Source organism: Molossus molossus, unplaced genomic scaffold (genome assembly GCF_014108415.1).
Source record: "Molossus molossus isolate mMolMol1 unplaced genomic scaffold, mMolMol1.p scaffold_m16_p_10, whole genome shotgun sequence".
In the NCBI taxonomy this organism is placed as follows: domain Eukaryota; kingdom Metazoa; phylum Chordata; class Mammalia; order Chiroptera; family Molossidae; genus Molossus; species Molossus molossus.
In genome coordinates, this window is record NW_023425345.1 from 8,882,384 (window position 1) to 8,895,255 (window position 12,872).

Below are 12,872 nucleotides of genomic sequence, written 5' to 3' on the forward strand. Positions count from 1 at the left end.
GACAACAAGCGATAACAGCTTTCCATTTGGACACTACCCCGCTGCCCATCAGCACCGTAGTGGGTAGCAAGGGTGAGATACATTCATGTTCCAGGTTATCAGCATCAAGTGAAAAAATTACAACTCCGTGCAATAATGTGAATGAATTTCCCAGACATCGTGTCGAGCCAAAAGGCCATTCGATTTATGTAAAATGTAGAAACGGATTAAACCGTGATGTAGGAATTCGAGATGATAGCAGGGTGGTGGGTGAAGGTGTGACTCTGAGGGACGTCCCCATCTTTTGTGGTTCTGTTTCCTGGGCCGGATTCTAGGTCCAACAGTGAGTTTACTTTGTAAGAGCACATCAAGCTATGCATGTGTGCTCTGTGTACTTTTCTGAATGTATGTTATATGTACATTAAAAGTGTGCCTGTAGAAGCACAGAAATGAAAGTATCCTGCATGTCTTGGCTACAAAGTATTTGCCAGTTGCCAAAGCCCTTATGTTCGTAGCCCGGTCACAGTCTTGGCCAAACACGTTCTGTGCAGTGTAAGAACAGGAAGGGCTAAGTTTTGTTCTCTTAAAGGGCCACTCCCCACGACATGAGTCTGATCCCACCCTCCTGGGGAACCAACCCTGCCTGCCCTATTTGAGTGCCCAGAGCACCTCCAGACTCTTGAGAGTGGAGACCACTGTGTTTTCCATTTACGTATATATTGTGTCTGGCACCTAGAAGTTGCCTGATAGATGTTGAATGAATGAATGAATGAATGAATGAATGACCACCAGCCTTTTGTAAGGTTTGAGTGGCCTTTTGTACTTCATCCATCCATACTTTCAAAAATCCCAGAACAGCCCGGGAAGGCTGCAGGTGGAAGGATTTCCATTTGCTCTCTCTGATAAAGAGCTTTGGGAAGGAAAAACATTTAAAAAGCAAAAAGTAGAACGTTTAATTTATATGATCAAAGGTGAGTCCCCAGGTGAAATCAGCAGGGGATTTTAAATTAATTGGTTTTTAATAAACTCACCTTCTACTGAGTCATGCATGCATGAGAAGAGAACCGTAGAGCTTCAAAGCAGAAGAAAGGTGCAATTATGAGGGTCATTCTCCTAAACATTTGCAGGATGAGAGCCCGTGTCCCCCAGAGCCTCCTGTACAGCAGCCTGCTCGGTGCCCACCTAAGGTTGCTCTGGTTCAAACCAGCAGAGCCACAGGAGACGCTGAAGGACTTAGAAACAATTCACTTCCGTGGCTCCGCCCCGGCAGTACAGGTGGAAAGCTGAGAAAATGCAGACAGAGCCTGTGAGGACTCAGAGTGAAGGGAGAGGCATTATCTGACCAGGTTCCTGGGGGACAGAGGGGTCGAGCACCCTGACGCATCCGACACTTGAACTTTATTTAACTGCCATCTCCTAAACGTAATTAACTTCGTTAACCCTGCTTCCCACAGCACCTGTTAGCATCCAGCAGGACAGGACACCACTTAGCACTCCGTGAGGACACCGAGTTAAGGAGTAGGAGGCTTAATCGGAAACCCGCTCTGAACCGACCTGGAGGAGGCGCGTGGCCACGTTGGACCTCAGTTCCTCCTTCTGAACGAAGGAAGCACGTGGTCTGGACTGACCAAGCCGATTCGGGCTGCATTGCTTGGCTGTAGAGTGAAAGCATGCTGCTTGGGAAGGAAGAGAGGGAGGGAGGGAGAGAGAGAGGAAGAAGAAAGGGAAGAGGGGCAGAACCTGCCCTGAAACAGGCTTTCATAATGGAAACATAAGGTGCCCCCTTTGCTGAAAAAGTTTTAAGGGGTTCTCCTGGCCAGCACGGGGTGGTTGGGCAGGTGCTGAGAAGTCGGGTGCTGGGCTCAGATGCAGACAGAAGAGGGTCTCTGCCATGCAGGAGGGAACACTGACTTAGCCCTGAAACAGTGTGCTGATTAAAGTCTGTTCTGGCGCCAGGTGGTTACCCGTGCTCACATACGTACTAGGGTGACCCCACCCTGTGAGTGCAGCTTCAACCTCACACAGCACTGCCCTGCCCTTCCTGGCCTTACGTGCTCGGTCTCCCCCTCAGGTTTCTACAAGGCCATCTGGTTATGACCTGTGGTCTTCTGAAAGTCCTTTTAATCTTTACTCTCTGTTCCTCCAGCAGCTACCTGGCTCATTTTGGCTCTAAGCCGCTGATTTAACTAGGTTTTGCCATATTTAATGACGAATGCGTACACAGACACACTTGTGCACACACCAGCCAGGAGGCAACGTGCATGGTTGAAAGATCACAGTTCAAAGGATGAGACTGCTTTGGCCACTCACGAGCCATACGGAGCCTTCGTTGCTTTGTCTGTAAAATGGGGATAATTCCATCTGCCGTGCAGGTTTGTCATAAGAATCTGAGTCCATCTAAGAATCTTATCTCTAGTCTACAGCTTGATGAATGGTAGGTGTCGTCAGCATTGTTATCATTCTTGGTCCCATCTCCCTTTGTGGTTGCATTGGTAAGAATCAGTATTCGGCTCATAAAAAAAGCGTGATTTCTCTGTCCTCTCTGCATAGACATCCACCTTTCTTCCCCTGCCATCTTGGCCTCGAGGGCTTGCTGCATGCTCCTTGAGGGAAGAAGAAACGTAGCTCTCTGATCCACAGATGAAACCCGCCATGCTGGACCAGATGTTCACAGGAGAAGCCTCTGATTTTTAATTTATTTAGTCATTTATTTATTTAGTGTTGGTCTGTTACGCTCCCAACACAACAGCTGAAGGCAAAGCCCCCCGGCCACGCGTCCCCGCCGGCTCCGCCAGGAGTTGCTGTCACATTTCAGGCACACGGCCTGTGCAGAGCGGCCTGTGCAGAGCGCTGGCCTCCCGGGCGAAGGGCTCGCCCCGCACCCCAGGCCCCGCCAGCCAGTGTGCAAATGGGTGGATCGTGTTGCGGCAAATGCCAAGCAAAAGCCAAAGTCAAGCTTTTTGGCACCGCTGACCCCCTGCAGCAGGCGCAGCAGCGTCAGCGTCTGCCTTGGGGGCGGGCGATCCGAAGCCAAATCCGCGTTGTTTCAGCTTGAAAGGGTCCAGTTTCAGAAGGAGCCCCTCGATCGTTTTAACCAGCGTCCACTTCAAAAGCGGCCCCCACACTGCACCCATGCTCGGAATTGGTATTGATTCCACTGGCAAGTATGCGAGCCGAGTGAGGGATAATTAGTGGGCACCTTAATGAGGAAATGTATAGTTTCGGTCATTGTTATTTATAAGCTTTGATGTGCCACTTCGTATTTTCAGAGCCCTCGATGGTCATAATTCGGGTGTCTCTCAGCAGCACAGGAGTGAGGCCGGTAAAGGAGCTGTGCTTCCCTCAGAAACGTAGGCATGCGCGGTAGCCCTTGTGCAGTCTGGGTGCAGACCGTTGAAGAAGCAGGTGGATGCTGCTGTGAGCCCGTGTCGGGTGATGATACTCAGCAGCCCGCACAGGCTCCCCAGTGGCTTGGGAACGTGATCCGTGCACACAGTTTTCCTCGTGGTGGATTTTCTTTCCTTCCTGTGGGTCGTATGCCTTCGCTGCCCCTTGCAGGAACCCCAGCGGATGTCATAATCACACGGGTTGTGGTACCATGAGCTGACGATGGCCAGGAAACCGAGCAGCAATGTGGGCCTGGCCACATCCCTAATGTGTAAGTGTCCACCCACAGGATGTGTAAGGTTTTTGGAAAGATGAGTGAATTCATAATAGTAAATAAATTACTAGGTATGCATATTGTTTATCAATTAATAGATCTCCATTTAGCAATATTGAGTGCTGTTCCTACCGTGCCAGATGCTTTTCTATTTTTTGAATGTCATGTGATTTTTTACTTCGGTGTGGGAAACAGATCATGGCACATACCAGATACTCTGAAGATCCAGGTTTTTCGTCCTTATAATCATGTTAAAATTAATTTGGGAGTGCCCCATGTTACAAATAAGGAACTTGGAGCCCAGTGACTTTGTTCAAGAGATAGGTTGCAGAGCCCGGCTGGTGTGGTTCAGTGAGTTGAGCGTCGGCCCATGGACTGAGAAGTCCAGGTTCAATTCCTGGTCAGGGCACATGCCCGGGTTGCAGGCTTGCTCCCCAGTAGGAGGCGTGCAGGAGGCCGCCAATCGATGTTCTCTCCCATCGATGTTTCTGTCTCTCTCTCTCTCTCTCTACCCCTTCCCCTCTCTCTAAACAATAAAAAAACTTTTTTTTAAACGTATTAAAACAAAAACAAGATGGTGCTCATAAGTGATAATGCCAGGACTCAGACCTGACCTTTGCTTCCACGTGCACTGAGGGTCTGTGTTACCGACAGCTCCCTCTTCTGTGATAGCTGCACAGACGCCCGTGTCCCAGAATTCACTCCACCGCAGATGTGAGCATCTTTCCTGCACACGTAACCTGTGGCTCATTATAAATTTATGGGCAAAGACAAATGTTTTCAACTTCATGAGGCCTCTTTTTGATTTTCCTTTTTAGAAAGAAGAGGGAGAACTGGGTTGCTCTCTCTTAGGATCTGCTGTCCAAATGTGGTGGCAAATACTTGCTGCATTCCAGGCAGTGACCACCCTGGAGGGAGCAGCCTGTCTGGCTACCTTCATGTGGAAGGGCCTCTGCATCCTGGACGTTTTGGGTTAGACGTCATTTATTTCAGCAAGCTTTTCCCTAATGCTTCCCTCACACTCGGATCACGGTTGGTACTTTGCCTGCACCGGCTCCTGTGGTTCTGAGCACATCTCGGATCTGTTCTGTGCTTTGCATTTTCTGGATTACTCATCTCCTTTCCCTAGCAGGCCTTGCTCCCCGAAAACAAGGGCTGGGCTTTACAGACTGCCTAGTCCCCATTGAACCCAGCGAGTAGAGCCGTAGGAGATGCTCAACACTTACCTCAAAAATGAATCGTAGAAGCAAGAACGTTTGAATGAGGACACGTGATTAATGACCACCTGGAGTCCCTATGTTGGACCTGTCAAGGGCAGCTCACATGTGGCCAGGTGGTGGGTACTGGGAGCCCTGATTCCCATGGGTGTGTGTTGGCCAAGTGCCCATTTGGCATTCATGTTTAGCATGAAGCGATCTTTCAAAACATCAGCGCATGAAGAAAATCGTCCCATAGACCCTGTTGGCCCAGGAGTGCTCAGACTTCGTCCGTTCCCATGTTCTAGGGCAGTGGTTCTCAACCTTCCAATGCCGTGACCCTTTAATACAGCTCCTCATGTTGTGGTGACCCCCAACCAAAAAATTATTTTTGTTGCTACTTCATAACTGTAATTTTGCTACTGTTATGTCTTAGGCGACCCCTGTGAAAGGGTCATTCAACCCCCAAAGGGGTCGCGACCCACAGGTTGAGAACCGCTGTTCTAGGGTGAAGCCCCTTTTGCAGACAGGGCTGTGAGAAGCACTGGCCAGCACTGGACACTGGAAAAGGCACCTTCCCTCTGACACCTCAGTTCCCGCGTCTACCCAAAGGCCATGATAGTGACCACCCTGGCTTCTGTCTAAGGATGCTGTGAGTCGGAAGAGAATAAGGAAGCTGAGAGCAAAGTTCATGAGCTTTGCGACATGTTTGCGCATGAATTTTTGTGTTCGTTTGGATTCTGATTCTTGCTCGAACCGGGAACGGAGAGCGGTATGTTTAGTCAGCATTCGGGGATCTGAAGAAGGAGCCACGCCGCGCGTTAGCTTGTCAGATTGGCCGAGAGGCGGGTAAGTGGCCACGTGGCACCTCCCAGCCTTGCCAGAGGAGCGGCCTGGTGAAGGGGAGAAGGTGACTTGTGGCAGGACTCCGCTGGGCTGGCCAGGTAAGGACTGGGGCTGTTCTTCAGAACACCTGCCGTACAGGGGGCGTGCGAGGTGACCCGATGAAACAACATTTTAGGTTGGATTTCACCAGTTCGATTCCTGGTCAGGGCACATCCCAGGTTGTGGGCCCGATCCCCAGTGGGGGGGCATGCAGGAGGCGGCCAGTCGATGTTTTCTCTCATCGATGTTTCTATCTCTCCCTCTCACTTCCTCTCTCTCTAAAATCAATAAAGAAAAAAAAAATCACTAGTTCCCGGTTATCCTCAGCAGGGCTTTCCAACTAGTGTGGCACACGTGGGTGACGGATGTGCCAAGAGAGTGATCCCCCCAGCCGTGGGGGCACCTGAATGGGACTTGAGGCAGCTGGGACCTCTGGGTCAGCCCTTCCAGTCCGAGCAGCTTCCTCCGAATCCCCCAGTGAGTTATAAGGATATTATTTTCTGTTTAGGAAATGATATGAAAATGGCGGAAAACACCTCTTTTATAGAGACAGGCCCTTCCCCATTCTTCCCTGCTCACTTGGGGCCCACGCTGTGGCGTTTGCCCAAAAGCGCTCTATGGAAACTGTCCCGACGCCACGCACTGTGGGTCTGGCATAGCCCCATGTGGCCACACTGCCTTTGTCCGTGTTTCCGACAGCCCCACCTGGGCCGCCTGACCAGATCCTGGCCCAGCCTGGCCTAGGCCCCTCTCTGTATTTCCTTCAGAAGTAGTGAGCATTCTGTGTTCACTCATCGCCTGGGATCCTAACGGTGTGCTCGTCTTCCACAAAGGGCCTGGCCAAGATGAATGTGACGCGTCCGGGAAATATGTGCTCAATTGCTATTTAGAGCGAAACCCATGAGATTAGAAAAAGTAGGAAGAAACGCAAGAGCAAGTTGATTTCAGTTTGTTTGTACATAATAGGGGCTCAGTGAATGACTGTTGCATGAATACGTGAAAGAAGAGATGAGAAAGCCGTTTTAAATGTAGAATCCCTGAGACGGGGTGATGTCTTGAACGCAAGAGAGAGGGAAGCTGGAGTAATTCCAGATGTTGCAAGACCAGTAACATCGTCAACACAGCAATCATGGTGCAGCGTTGGAGGCTGTCCCCCAGCTAAATGCTCACATGAGTTCCCAACAAAATGTGTGTGCAGTGAATTGGGATTAGCATGTTTATTGCAACATTGTTAATAATAGCAGAAACATAGGAAGTGGCCAAATGTCCTTCAGTGGGGGAATACATGAATAAGTGTGGTGCATTCATACAAAGAATAAAGCGATGACAATGAATAACCTAGGTATTGAAATTACCATGGTAATTAAATCTTAAAGACATAATGTTGGGTGAAAAGGTAGGTTAGAATAGAAAATAGTCACTCTAAAACACTCTAAAAACACCATATGTCGTCTATTAATATATGCATAGAGAATAAAAAATACAAAAACACGGGTGGAAATGAAGCCCGACCGTCTCAAGATGCTGGTTACCCTGGGGGGAGGGAGCGTTAGCATGAGATGGAAGAGCTTTTGTTTTGTCTGTAATGCTTCATTATTAACAGCAAATGTGGCAATATATTAGCATTTATTAAATCGTGGTGGTGGGTGTTTGTTGTATTAGTTTCTGTACTTCTCTGCTGGTTTGAAATAGTTCGTGCTTTTAAAAATTAAATTAAAACCACACAAAAGAAAAGGCTGGGGAACTGGGAGAGCGATCCGCGTTTCTGTCTTTAGTCTTCTGTTCTAGAGACCCCCCCTCCTTCCACCGAGCCTGGCAAACACGGCGGATCACACCTGCCACTTAGGGCTCGCCAAGTCTTCACACCATTTAAAAGCATCAATTCTCAGTCTAAGCTGCAGAGACTGAATCTACAATATGCATTAATATCTTTCACCATTGTTTCTAGCTTCTGCACCCCCCTAATTTTTTCTATATATTAGAGCATCTATCCAACCTAATTAGAATTAGTTTCTACGATAAGATTTAATGAAATTCTCTTTGACATGTTTGACGGAAATCTGTTTTCCTGAATTCATCACTATAGTCTCTTGGTTTGTAACTGCAAATTTGTGTTCCTTTTCTCTGCAAAAGAAGCAGTCAAATAATGCACTGTGGTGAATTTTACTGTTTTACTGAAATTGCTTTTGTGTTTGGAGAATAATTTTACTCATGTGCTAGAGCTAGCTCACACTGACTCAGGAGGGCCAACAGGACGCATTTCTTCCCAACTGGTGTTCGATGACAGTACATTGTAGCTTGAAATCAGCAGTGATGGGAGTATTTACACGGTGGGAATGGGCAAAAGCTACAAATTGGGTTTTTGTTTTTTACCTGGAGGGCTGGTGAAGAAACATTTACCAGCCTACCACTAGGGGGCGTGAAAGTTTTCTGAGTCCTGCAGGGCAGGTAGCGGTTTCCTACTTTTACACGTGTGGAAACCAGAAATCAAAAAAGGAAAAAGTCACAGGTCCCCGAGGAGGCATTGCTGGGGCTCTGGTCTGTGTGGCGTAAACGAAGAAGCACTGGCTTTGGAGTCGGGCAGATCTGAGTTCGAGTCTGGTGGACTGGTCTTGTGCTGGAAACTGTCAAGTGCCCGTCGGAGCCCCTCAGTTTCCCCGCCTGTTGAATACGTTTGACAGTATCCAGCTTACCAACTGACCAGACACCTTTTACTAAATGGTGAATATACTTTCTCTCTAAACACATACCACTGGAATAAATAGAAGTCTCAGTGTTGACATTTATGGGTGATTTGGAGAATCACTTTCTTTTCAACAGTCTTAGAAAGGTATATGCTGGGTGTCCACTATGGTCATTTTTCAACTGCCTGGTACTTTCTCCCCTGACCGTTCTGCTGAGCTAAGCACCCCGAGGATTGATTCGGGAGCCCATGGGTGCTCCAAGTCCACCCACCACATGAACGGCAGTGGCCACAGGGAGGTCCTCTCGGCCCCGAGTGCTGAGCTCTGTGCCCGCTCTGGGGGCTCTAGCCGACCTGCTGTTGACAGCTGCTCCTGAGCCATCCAGCTAAGCCAAAATGTACTTTTCCTTCTAGGCTTTCCTTCGTTTTCTGTTTTTTTGCCTGAGTAATACATTTAGTTGTTTCTAACATTTTTAAAAATGCAAAAGGGTATATAATGGCAGTTTTCCTGGCTACACAATCACCCATTGACCCCGGCCACTCCCCGTAAAATTAACAAAAAACAAGGAGGTGAGGAGGAGGAGGAAACTACCTCTTATTGTCGGTTTCTTGTGAAACTCAGGCCTTTGGGGTCATCTGACAGACCCCGCCGCCGCACTCCCTTCGCGGTAGCTTACATGGGTGCGGATCACGGTGGGCTTCAGAACACGATTGAAGTCAAGAACGCTGAAATGGGCCCGTGTGGCTCGTCAGTAAATACGGAGCAGATCACTCAGGCTTAGCCAGATCGATGGCATGTATGTTCTCACCATCAGCTAAACCTAGGAAGGTTAGCACATCTGGGGAAAACCGGAGCAGAAACCTAGTATTTCTCGGGAATGTGTGATGTGTCCCGTCCAGCGCTAGGCTCCTTGGTCTGTGTCACTTCATGCTGGCAGCAGCCTTTGAGGTCTGTATTCATGTCTCCATTGGATGAGCTTGTTTCAACTCTCACACTGAGTAACTGGCAGAGCCTGGGATTGAACCCAGGCATGTTCATCTCCAACCCCGGTGGACAGGTGTGCCTGGCTCTCTGTCTTGCTGCTGTTACGTTCACCCTCCCTCCTATGCTGTCGCCCAGGGGTGATCCTGCTGCTTCTGGATAAGCTGCGGAGGATGAAGTGGGAGCAGATGTGGAGGCTGACGGCCGAGAGGGAGCTCATGGGCATGCTGTCCACATCCTTGGCAGACCAGGTGAGTGGCCGGTTAGAGGGCACGGTTATTCCCGAGGACCCTGATGCTGCTGTCTCAAACAAACGTGAAAGCAGATGGCTCTGCATTATTTTCCTACCTACTCTGTGGCTACATACATGTGGACAGACCTGCCTTATACGGCCAGTCCGAGGCAAGAGCTCAGCCCGTGAGTTTGTTTCCTTTTTCATGCATTTGTCCGTGCAGCAGACTTTCCCTGCACACTGTGTCTGCCAGGGACCGTGTTCAGAAATAGGATTGCAGAGATAAACGAAGGCCGCTGTCCTTGGCCTCAGAGAGCTCAGGCGTATTGAAGCAGACTCCTAAGTAAATGATAATTTGGTGTGTTAAGAGGAGGTCACCGCCTTCATCTCCGTGTGGAGAGCACACTGCTGCCCCCTGAGATTCCCGAACGCCGCAGCCGATTTCCTGGACAAGCTTTCGTGTGTCTTTCTGGCAACAGAGTGCAGCGTGTAAAGCAAAGCCGTTTTGCTTCGATCCTGTGCTGTGACCCTGTCCTCAAGGGAAATGCATTTCAACGAAAGGGACAAACTGCTCGGCTGGAAACACCAGCTTTTAATCCAGGCGATCCGAAAAAGTCCATCAACGCCACCGAACTATTAACATAAAACCATAAAAAGAAAAAAACATTTCTCATTTTCCCTAGGAAATGCAGGGCCCGAGGCCTTTGATCTCGGATCTACCAGCTCCCACATTCAGACGTTGAGTTTCCCGTGGTGTAAATGGCCATCTTGAGATGTAAGGATGTTTTCTCTGGGCTGTCTGCATTTTTTTTTTCCTTTCCTTATTCATCCCCAAAGCAAGCTCACTCTGCAGTTTTGTTCAGTGTTCAATTGTCTGAGTTGCTGAATCTTTGCAAAGTTGTCTAATACAGAGGAACCAAGGAAGTCTGTAAGGTTATTTGACTATTTTTTTTTTTTTTAGCATTATTTTTATGCATCATTTCCCAAGCAGTCAGAAACTAATTTCCTTTTTCAACCATGAGATATGATATAATGAATGTGTTAAAAATGACCCAGGTAGCTGTCTTAAACCCGAGGGGAAATTTGTTCTCTATCATCATATTTTAAGTCAGGTCACAGTGACTTGCATGTGTCCCCAAAAGCTAGCAGTCCATGTCCAATGAGGATAGTTGATTCAGCCATCTCCTGCTGTGGAGACCCATCAGTCACCTCCGGGCCCCTCCTGTCAGCAGCTAGTTAATAAGTATGACCCGGTGAGGGAGCTTGGAGAGGAGCCCACGAGAGGTGCAGCCTCTTTAGAGAAAGCCCGGGTTGGACGGGAAACGGGGAGGGCATACCCAGGAGCCGGGGCCCGCAGGAAGCCAAGGCACATCCATCATCGAGTCCGCCAAAAGCCTCAGGAAGAGCTGCTGAAACAGCAGCTCTGTAATTTGTCTGAGCCCCTGAATGAGCAGAGCAACTTGTCATCATGCAGTTTCCTCTCCAGGAGGCTCAGGATGGATCACACAGGGCTCCTCGATGAGGTGGGAAGAGGGGCGGAAAAGTGACTTCATTTATTATGATGGCAGAGACGCTCCCTGCCTGCCCCCGCGCACGCTTGCCATATGGTGCGTTATGAGACCAGCAGGACCCGCGAGCGTCGAGGCAGCTTGGGGCCTCTCCCCGTCTCTGTCCAAACGCTGCTGCCTGCTTCCTGGAGCCGAAGGCGAGGGAAGTGCCCCGCGGTGGCAGCCGCCTGTGTTTGGAGCACAGGCAGGTGCTGCAGTGTTGGACGGCCAGCACCATCCGCCAGTCCGATCCCACCGGACTGTTTTGACTGTGTCTCTGGCTTTTATCTCCAGGATATTTTCAACGCCGTCATCAAACAGAACCCCTTCCTCGTGTACCAGCTCCCCTGCTTCTGGAACGTGCAGCTGTCGGACCACACCCGCTCCGAGCAGTGCTACAGAGACGTGTCTGATCTGAAGGTAGCGTCGCGGCGCGTGCCGGGTGGAGGGAGAGGTGCTGGCTTGGGGAGCACCTGTCCAGGGCGGGTTGGCTCTGGGCTCCGTGTGCAGTGTGGTGGGAGAGAAAAGCAAGGGGACCAGAATGAATGTGCTTTTCTTTGTTTTCTTCTCTCTTCTGGTTGGGGCTTTCTGATAAGCATAAGGCCTCCCGGCTCAAGGACCAGCCTGTGTGGTTCTCCTTGCCATCTGCTGCCGGTTGTTTCGGTTCATGTTGGCCCCCGAAATCCAATCACGTAATTGAAGCCAAAACATCCATTGAGGGCTACTTCTGTGCCAGGTGCTGTAGATACGGGCATGAATAATGCACTTCCTACCCTCAAGTCATCAGGGCTTAGAGGAGAAGAGAAACTGTAAACAGGTGCTGTGATAGGTGTGGGTAGAGGGTGGATACAAGCATGCGTGTCTCATTCCACCTCCCGGAGAAGGGACGGTAACAGAAAAGCCTTCCTCGTTGGTCTTGAGTACCAAGCACAGTGGCAGGGCCTGGCAGTAGAAAGAGGAAGAGACAGAGTGTATCAGTTACCTACTGTCGTAGATAATGCTGCGTAACAAACTCTGCTAATAGTGGCTGAAATCGACAGCTGTTTATTTAGTGGATGAGTCTACAGGTTGGCTGGATGGTTGTCTGACGTTCATGGCTTAAACAAGTGTCTGTGCTCAGCTTCAGACCCGATGGCTGGTGACTGTCCTCCAGTGTCTCTCTTAGCCCATCAGGGGGCCTGTCTGGCTCATTCTGGTAGCAAAGCAGAGGTGGGAAAGGAAGCCAGAGTGCCTACAAGGAAACCTTGAGCCTGTGTTGCTAGTGTTCTGTTGGCCAAAGGAGCCATAGGACTGGCCAGAGTCAAGGGGTGTGCCAGAATTCCCTAGCTACAGTAGGAAGACGGAAGAACTGCCCTCGGCTATTAAATGACTGATCAAGCATTTGAACCCAGGCCTGTCTGACACCAGCTGTGTTTTTTGCTTTTCTAGCTGCATCCATCTGGAGTTTATTTTATTTAAAATGTGTCTCCATTGCCCATCAGACACTGTAGTAATAATAATTGCAAGCTTTATAAAGGCAAAAAGAGGCCAAATCTTGCTTCTCTAGTAAGTCAGTCTTTTCTGATGGGCTTTTTGCCCATGCCCACCTGTGCATGTTGTCTCTTAGTTATAGTCAGAAAGCTCCCGGAGTGGGGTACTCTTCCATTACAGAGCCGTGCCTGTTCCCTTGGCTCTCTCCACATTCTTACAGACATGAACTGTGTGCTA

The 12,872-nt window shown here is 49.3% G+C and overlaps 1 protein-coding gene across 1 annotated transcript in view; it reads left to right on the forward strand.

Annotated features, from left to right (window-relative positions):
* LARGE1 (LARGE xylosyl- and glucuronyltransferase 1) overlaps positions 1-12,872 on the forward strand; it is a 478,500-nt gene that overhangs the window by 389,091 nt on the left and 76,537 nt on the right. The window contains exons 8-9 of the mRNA XM_036252192.1: positions 9,525-9,637; positions 11,460-11,585. Of these exons, the coding sequence (XP_036108085.1) occupies positions 9,525-9,637; positions 11,460-11,585 (239 nt within the window). The remainder of the gene's footprint in view (positions 1-9,524; positions 9,638-11,459; positions 11,586-12,872) is intronic.